Source organism: Mesoplodon densirostris, chromosome 4 (genome assembly GCF_025265405.1).
Source record: "Mesoplodon densirostris isolate mMesDen1 chromosome 4, mMesDen1 primary haplotype, whole genome shotgun sequence".
NCBI lineage: Eukaryota > Metazoa > Chordata > Mammalia > Artiodactyla > Ziphiidae > Mesoplodon > Mesoplodon densirostris.
Window position 1 is genome coordinate 26658914 of NC_082664.1, and position 9311 is coordinate 26668224.

Consider the following 9311-nt stretch of genomic DNA (forward strand, 5'->3'; position numbering starts at 1 on the left):
AAGCAATTAAAGGAATACAAATGGGAAAAGAAGAAGTAAAACTGTCACTGTTTGCAGACGACATCGTACTATACATGGAGAATCCTAAAGATGCCACCAGAAAACTACTACAGCTAATCAATGAATTTGGTAAAGTTGCAGGATACAGAATTAATGCACAGAAATCTCTTGCATTCCTATACGCTAATGATGAAAAATCTGAAAGAGAAATTAAGGAAACACTCCCATTTACCATTTCAACAAAAAGAATTAAATACCTAGGAATAAACCTAACTAGTGAGACAAAAGATCTATATGCAGAAAACTATAAGACACTGATGAAAGAAATTAAAGATGATAACAACAGATGGAGAGATATACCATGTTCTTGGATTGGAAGAAACAATATTGTGAAAATGACTGTACTACCCAAAGCAATCTCCAGATTCAATGTAATCCCTATCAAATTACCGATGGCATTTTTACAGAACTAGAACAAAAAATCTTAAAATTTGTATAGTGACACAAAAGACCCCGAATAGCCAAAGCAGTGTTGAGGGAAAAAAACAGAGCTGGAGGAATCAGACTCCCCAACTTCAGACTATACTACAAAGCTTCAGTAATCAAGAAAATATGGTACTGGCACAGAAACAGAAGCATAGATCAATGGAACAAGATAGAAAGCCCAGAGATAAACCCATGCACCTATGTTCAACTAGTCTATGACAAAGGAAGCAAGGATATACAATGAAGAAATGACAGTCTCTTCAATAAATGGTGCTGGGAAACTGGACAGCTACATGTAAAAGAATGAAATTAGAACACTCCCTAACACCATGCAGAAAAATAAACTCAAAATGGATTAGAGACCTAAATGTAAGACCGGACACTGTAAAACTCTTATAGGAAAACATAGGAAGAACACTCCTTGACATAAATCACAGCAAGGTCTTTTTTGATCCACCTCCTAGAGTAATGGAAATAAAAACAAAAATAAACAAATGGGACCTAATGAAATTTCAAAGCTTTTGCACAGCAAAGGAAACCATAAACAAGATGAAAAGACAACCCTCAGAATGGGAGAAAATATTCGCAAACAAATCAACAGAAAAAGGATTAATCTCCAAAATATATAAACAGCTCATGCAGCTCAATATTAAAAAAACAAACAACCCAATCCAAAAATGGGCAGAAGACCTAAATAGACATTCTCCAAAGAAGACAGATGGCCAAGAAGCACATGTAAAGCTGCTCAACATCACTAATTTTTAGAGAAATGCAAATCAAAACTACAATGAGGTATCACCTCACACCATTTAGAATGGGCATCATCAGAAAATCTACAAACAACAAATGCTGGAGAGGGTGTGGAGAAAAGGGAGCTCTCTTGCACTGTTGGTGGGAATGTAAATTGATACAGCCACTACAGAGAACAGTAGGAGGTTCCTTCAAAAACTAAAAACAGAATTACCATATGTCCCAGCAATCCCACTACTGGGCATATACCCAGAGAAAACCATAATTCAATGCACCCCAGTGTTCATTGCAGCATTATTTACAATAGCCAGGTCATCGAAGCAACCTAAATGCCCATCGACAGACGAATGGATAAAGATGTGGTACGTATATACAATGGAGTATTACTCAGGCATAAAAAGGAACGAAATTGGGTCATTTGTTGAGATGTGGATGGATCTGTAGACTGTCATACAGAGTGAAGTAAGTGAGAAAGAGAAAAACCAATATCGTATATTAACGCATATATGTGGAACCTAGAAAAATGGTACAGATGAATTGGTTTACAGGGCAGAAATTGACACACAGCCGTAGAGAACAAATGTATAGACACCAAGGGGGGAAAGCGGTGGGGGTGGGGGGGTGGGTGTGATGAATTGGGAGATTAGGATTGACATGTATACACTAATATGTATAAAATTGATGACTAATAAAAGAAAAATGAGGAAGAGAAACAGGAAATAAGTATGTTGTTAACATACTGAAATAACAAAAATATACTGAAGCCCATTTTTTTTAATGTGGATGAAAGATTAGTGTGTGTGTGATAGGTTTCTAGTTGTTGTTACTGTTCGCATTCCTGTTAATGGATTCCTGTTTCTGCTGTATTGAATCCTCTGTGCTTTGGAGCAGGTGTGTACCAATTGTCTTTTGTCCCAGTAATAATCACTTACTGAAGACAAAAAAAAAAAAAAAAAAAAAGCTCAGTTCTCTACAGAGCTATGACCATTGCTTCAGCTAGTCAACACTAGTGGGGATGTGAGACAAAAGTGGATTTTCTAATCAGATTTGAGGTTGATTGAGTAATGGGAGGAATGAGAGAGGAGCATCAGCCCAAGGAAGAGTATCAGGATGCTGCTGGCTTACATAGCCAGACTAGCCCTCAGCCTCCTCTGCGTAGGAGGCTGCTGCCTTGTCATTCTCAGAAATTGTATATGTTTTGTAGAGAGTGTGTTCTGGCCTTTGTTTTTTGTTTTTTAAAAGAAAAAGGATATTTATGATCCTTAGGTACAAAAAATAGAGGCAGTTCGGGGGTAAAGTGCTGAAAATTACTTCCATTTTAAGGTTGTGCCTTGACCACAGTGTAAGTCAGTTTATATTCAGATGTTTTGAGCATGTCATCCCATCAGATTGACTAGTGAAATCACATGAAACTACGTTGCAGGCTGAGGGGTCCAAAATCAAACTAGCTATAGTATTTGAGTTGCCCTTTTTTTTTTTTTTTTGTGGTACGTGGGCCTCTCACTGTTGTGGCCTCTCCCATTGCGGAGAGCACAGGCTCCGGATGCACAGGCTCAGTGGCCATGGCTCACAGGCCTAGCCGCTCTGCGGCATGTGGGATCTTCCCAGACCGGGGCATGAACCCATGTCCCCTGCATCGGCAGGCGGACTCTCAACCACTGCGCCACCAGGGAAGCCCTGAGTTGCCTTTTTTTTTTTTTAAATAAACTTTGTATTTTAGTATAGTTTTAGGTTTACAGAAAGGTTGAAAAGGTAGTACAGAGTTCCCAAATACCCCACACCCAGTTTTCCCTTTTATTAACGTCATATTAGTATGGTACCTTTTTCTCAATTAGTGAACCAATAGTAATACTTTTTTTTTAATATTGATATTTATTTATTTATTTATTTGGCTGTGCTGGGTCCTTAGTTGCAGTGCGTAGGATCTTCGTTGCTGCATGTAGCATCTTTTAGTTGTAACATGCAGGCTGTTAGTTGCAGCATGTGGCATCTAGTTCCCTGACCAGGGATCAAACCCAGGCCCCCTGCAGTGGGAGCGTGGAGTCTAAACCGCTGGACTACCAGGGAAGTCCCAGTAATACATTATCATAATAGTGAAGTCCATACTTCATCTATATTTCCTTAATTTTTAACTGATGTACTTTCTGTTCCAGGATCCCATCCAGGTTACATAACATTTAGTCAGCGTGTTTCCTTAGGCACCTCTTGGTAGTGATAGTTTTGAGTTGCCTTTTACCCTAAGAGAACTATCCTGTTTGGGAGTAGAGTATACCAGAGAGAGGTGTAACTGCTTCATACGTTGACTCTATACAGCGTGACTGTGTCTGATGTATCACTGCATAGCACAGTGCCTACCATATAATAGGTGCTCAGTATTTTGAATTGACCCATTATTAGATTACTGGTTGCCTCAAAAATGGATGGCTACTAAGTAGTACAAATTACTGTGTATAAAATAAATAAGCTACAAGGATATATTGTACAGCACAGGGAACATAGCCAGTACTTTATAATAACTATAAATAGAGTATAATCTATAAAAACTTTGAATCATGATGTAGTATACCTGAAACTAATGTAATATTGTAAATCAGCTATACCTCAATAAAAGAAATTTTAAGGGATGAGTAAATCATGCTGTATTAATATTACATGTAATAGAGAACAGACTTGTGGTTGCCATGGGGGAGGGAGGGATTGGAAGTTTAGGGTCAGCAGATGCAGACTATTATATAGAGAATGGATAAACAACAAGGTCCTACTGTATAGCACCGGGAACTATATTCAGTATCCTGTGATAAACCATAGTGGAAAAGAATATTAAAAAGAATGTAGGGCTTCCCTGGTGGCACAGTGGTTGAGAGTCCGCCTGCCGATGCAGGGGACCATGGGTTCGTGCCCCGGTCCGGGAAGATCCCACATGCCGCGGAGCGGCTGGGCCTGTGAGCCATGGCCGCTGAGCTTGCGCGTCCAGAGCCTGTGCTCCGCAACGGGAGAGGCCACAACAGTGAGAGGCCCGCATACCTCAAAAAGAAAAAAAAAAGAATGTATACATAGGTATAACTGAATCACTTTGCTGTACAGCAGAAACTGACACAACATTGTAAATCAATCACTCAGTATATTACATGTAAATTAGATGATTTTAAAGTGGTAATTAATCTTATGCCACAGTTTCCTATTTTCCTGAGATCATTGTTTATTTTTCTTATTCTCCCTACTTTTATCAAAGAAATACTCAGCAGATCATTATACACCTTTCCCTTCTGACCTGGCTTTCCTCTCAGAGCAAGTAGCTGCTGCCTGTGGATTTCAGGGTTTCCGAGCCGAAGCAGGTATCCTGAATTACTACCGATTAGACTCCACACTAGGAATCCACGTAGACAAATCTGAACTAGATCACTCCAAACCCCTGCTTTCGTTCAGGTAAGTTGGGTCTAGGGATTTTGAATTACTTATTATCAGTTCATTCCTTTTTCCAAAGCAATTTTAAGCTTAAATAAATAAATAAAACATAAGATTTTTTTTAATGGTTGGACTCTATAATCTTTCACTTCTGGGCATCTTAGCCATGTATCATAAGTAAAATTAGCCAAGTCCTTTTAGAGTAATGACCAAATTACAATGAATATTTCTGTTCAAGATGCATGGAGTCTATCTTTTATAATGAGAGGTATTGTCAGTGTCTGTGGAATAGGTAAGTGGTAGAGGCCATAAGGCAAAGTGAGCAACCTTTTTGGAATAGAGGAGAGAAAGCACAGAAGCCCGAAAAGTTTACTCTCCTTGTCTCCCTAAATGTAAGTTTATATTTTTGCAAAGTACTGCACCTGTATCTCATGAGGAAAGTGCATGACTTTTATTAATTGCCTTATCTTTAAAGTGAACAGGAATGATAAATATATAGTAAAGGACCCAAATAAATTTTAATTTGCTTATGTAATTGCTTCAGATTTTATTTTGCAGCAGTTCTGTGGGCTATAATAAGTTTAAGTAGCAGATCACGGGCTGGTCGCTCATAGACACAAGCCGGAAAAGAAGGATCTTAGCATGGTTTAAAAAGGAGGATTGGGACTTCCCTGGTGGTCCAGTGGTTAGGACTTAATGCTTTCACTGCTGTGGACCCAGGTTCAATCCCTGGTCAGGGAACTAAGATCCCACAAGCTGCACAGTGCAACCAAAAAAAAAAAAAAAAAAGCAGTGGGCGGTAAGTTTCCCAATCATGGCTAGTAACAGAAACTTACTATGTGTATTGTTTTACTTTTTTTTTTTTTATAGCTTCGGACAGTCTGCCATCTTTCTCCTGGGTGGCCTCAAAAGAGATGAAGTGCCCACCCCCATGTTTATGCACAGTGGTGACATCATGGTAATGTCAGGTTTCAGCCGCCTGTTGAACCATGCAGTCCCGAGGGTCCTTCCCAGTCCGGAAGGGGAAAGCTTGCCTTGCTGCCTAGAGACGCCTCTCCCAGCTGACCTCCCCGGAGACTCAGTGGTGGAGCCCTGTTCTGTGGAGGACTGGCAGGTGTGCGCCAGCTACTTGAAAACTGCTCGTGTTAACATGACTGTCCGGCAGGTGCTGGCCATAGGTCAGGACTTCCCTTTGGAACTCATGGAGGAGAATAAAAGAGACGTCACCACAGAGGGTTCCTGCCATCTGGATGATGAGAATAGCCAAGTAAAACGAGCTAGGTTAAACCCTGACTGCTGAGACTTGGAGAGCCCCATTCTTTTACTCAGGCAGGTCTTACAGTAAATGACCATGCTGTTTTGTATTGCCGCAAACTTGAGCACAAAGACAGGCCAAAAGCAGAGACAGGGAAAAACTCGTCATTGATCACACTGTTGCCTTGGAACCCATCCTGAAGAGAAAACTGATTAACCACTTTGGTCAGAGAAGTGCTTGACATGATCCAGTCCCAGTTAGGTTTTGGCACTAACGTATGTGCGAAGTCCAAGGAGGTAAGAGCTCCCAACACAGCCTCTCAGCCTCGCCGTTATCTCTGAGCGAGCTAGACGTGAGTTTCCATGTCTGTGGAATCTTTAAATACCTCAGGTTTTATTGATGGGAAACATAATTCACCTTCCACCACCCCATCTAATGATTTGTGGTTCCATGAACCAACCATTAGGCTTACCTTCTTAATTCTTCCAATCAACACCAAATTCTTTGATGTTCTCTAGCCTTCACAGAAAAATCCTATACACTTAAGACAGTGGAACTGGAAATCACATCTAGAAAAGACAATCACAGCTATCTCTCTTGCCTAAAAGGTAAATATATATATAAACCCAAGGAAAGAGGGACAGTTTCTCCAGATGTCTTTCAGGTCTGTGAACTCTTCCCGTTGGCTTTTAAATGCAGTTTTAATTGTTGTACTAAAAAAGTCCTGAGGGTATTCTGTAACTGTTTTCCCCATGAATAAACTTACTCAGTTTTAAATTAAAGATCTGTATCTATGTTTGAGGGTAAGTGTATCTGGGATTCATTTTTTTCCTATTTTCACTTGCTGTATTGTTCATGCTATTGAAGCCTTCTAGCTGTTTCTGCCCTAAGTATTCTTTGTGGCTGTCTCACAGGAGAGAATATTCCTTGATACTCTAGTCACTGCTGTTTTTTGTATTGTAGACAGTATGGAAAATGCACGAAGCACTGAGTTCTGTGTACCCCCACCAGCTCACCTCGGTATACCCTGAGCCTTTAAGTTACCTTATGTCTTGGTGGGCCTCAGTTTCCTCACTCATAAAATGAAAATATTTATTACCATCTTCCTAGATGGATATTGCTATTTCAAACAATAATGGAAATTTAGTGCTCCTTTCTAGAAACATAATATTGCCAATATTTTATTACTATCTGGACTCTTAGAAACATCCCGGCTTATTTGTTTGTGTGGACGACTGACCAGAAGCTGCTTTGATACCTGCTGCTTGCAACATGACTTGCCAAATTTGCATTTCTCCTCTGTCCTGCCTTTGTTTCTTCTGAGTGTTGAATATTGAGTTTATATTGTAATCCTTGGGGTTTTTTTGTTTGAAGGAATAAAAATTAACAGGTTCATCCTTTATGTGTACATACATAGGTTCTAAAATTCATTTGTGATAGGATAATTTTATATAATTAAAATTACCACTGGAAAAATCCCATAAATTTTTCATAATGTACATTATATGAACACTGTGTACATTATATGTGACCCACTGAACACCAACACATGTCATTTAGTAAATCCAGCAGTCAGCTTATCTTTCAGCATTAGAAGATTGCTCTTTAATCAGTTGATTATCAGGTGAAGGTATTGCCTTGTGTTCAGGGTCAATATTTTACAAAAAATACATGTTCAAACTGTAAACTCACACTCCATCAAGCAAGATATGTATGCTGTGAGAAGCATGTGGAAACTGAGGCCAGCCAAGAGGATGGAAGACTCCTCTCTCCCAGCCCACGCTTCCTCTAGGCATGTGCTCCTGGACTCATTTGGGGGGTGGAGAAGCCTGAGCAGAATTGTTCGCACACTTCATTTCTCTCTCGTTTTTATGTATATTTCTGTGAGGCGCATATAGTTGAAGATGTATACAATGCAACTATACTTTGACAGCAGAAATTATACAGCTCAAGGAAAAAGGAAAAATTGGTGATTTTTCTACATTTAAATGAGTATGATCCCCCCCACCACCAAGTTTGTTTTAGTTGTCTACCAGATATTTTCTAAGTCAGGTGTCAGCAAACTATGAGCTACCCTCTGTTTTTGTACTGCCCGTGGACTAACTATCATTTGTACATTCTTAAATGGTGGGGGGGAAAAACTCAGAAGAATAATATTAGTGACACATGAAAATTATATGAAATTCAAATTTCTGTGTCCATAAATAGTTTTATTGGAACACAGCCACACTAATTCATTTCTGGATTATCTGTGGTTGCTTTCATGCTAAAATGACAGAGTTGAATAATTGCAACAAAGTCTAAAAGATATGATCCAGGCTCTACAGCAAACGTTTGCCAACACCTAGAAAGGAAACCAGACCCCTAGAAAGGAACCTGAAACCAAGAGAAGACATCAAGGGGAAGATATTTTGTTTTCTTTATTATTTTATATCAAAAATGCCAGGGTAGATACTCTGTTCTAGGATGTATATGGTATCAAGAGTGGAGTCACAAATGTTAGGTCTGGGGAAACTGGCACTCATGCTCTGCAAGTGGCAGTGTAACTTGCTATAACCTCTAAGGCTCAGTTTGGCATCATGTAACCTATAATTCTGTTGTACATCCCAGTTGGGCCAGGGCAGTCCTGAATGATGTTCCCTTTTCCTCTCAGAAGGGTTCTGGTTTGATGATAAATTATATGGTCATCCTAATTATGTTCTAAAATGTGTACCATTTGACCCAATAAATTTCACTTCTGGTTGAGTCTAAGGAAGTAATTAGAGCTGTCTGCAAGATTTTTGTATAAGAATGTAATAGTCAGTTTGAAATAAGCTCAATATCCAGCAACAAGGAGTTGGTTGATTAAATTCATGTATGTGTTCAATAAATGGTTATTGAGCACTGTTCTTTGATTTGCACAAAGTACCTGCTTTTGTGGTGCTTATATCCTAGTGGAAATGACATAACCATACAGAGGAAAACTATAGCCATTAAAATTCATGTTTTGGAAGGACAAGTAAAGATATGAGGAAATACTTGTGTTTAATGAGAAAATCCAGTTATGAAACCATGCATAGTAACCTAATTCTGTATAGATTGTTTAAATATATTTTTTAAACTGGAAGGATAGATATACCAAAGTGTGAATGATAGTGGGATTATAGTTGATGTTTCTTCTATTTGTGCTTTTCTGTATTTCTATTTTTTTTACATTGAAATTTTTTTGTCTTTTTAAAAAATTTTATTTATTTATTTATTTATTTATTTATGGCTGCGTTGGCTTCGTTGCTGCTTGCAGGCTTTCTCTGGTTGTGGCGAGTGGGGGCTACTCTTTGTTGTGATGCGCAGGCTTCTCGTTGCGGTGGCTTCTCTTGTTGCGGAGCACGGGCACTAGGCGCGCGGGCTTCAGTAGTTGTGGCACGCGGGGTTCAGT

At 39.3% G+C, this 9311-nt stretch overlaps 1 protein-coding gene across 1 annotated transcript in view; it reads left to right on the top strand.

Annotated features, from left to right (window-relative positions):
- The window catches only part of ALKBH1 (alkB homolog 1, histone H2A dioxygenase), a 32690-nt gene extending 25476 nt beyond the window's left edge, over positions 1-7214 (top strand). Inside the window, exons 5-6 of the mRNA XM_060097984.1 lie at positions 4469-4662; positions 5512-7214. Coding sequence (XP_059953967.1) covers positions 4469-4662; positions 5512-5941 — 624 coding nt within the window. The 3' untranslated portion in view covers positions 5942-7214. The remainder of the gene's footprint in view (positions 1-4468; positions 4663-5511) is intronic.
- The last annotated feature ends 2097 nt before the right edge of the window (positions 7215-9311 follow it).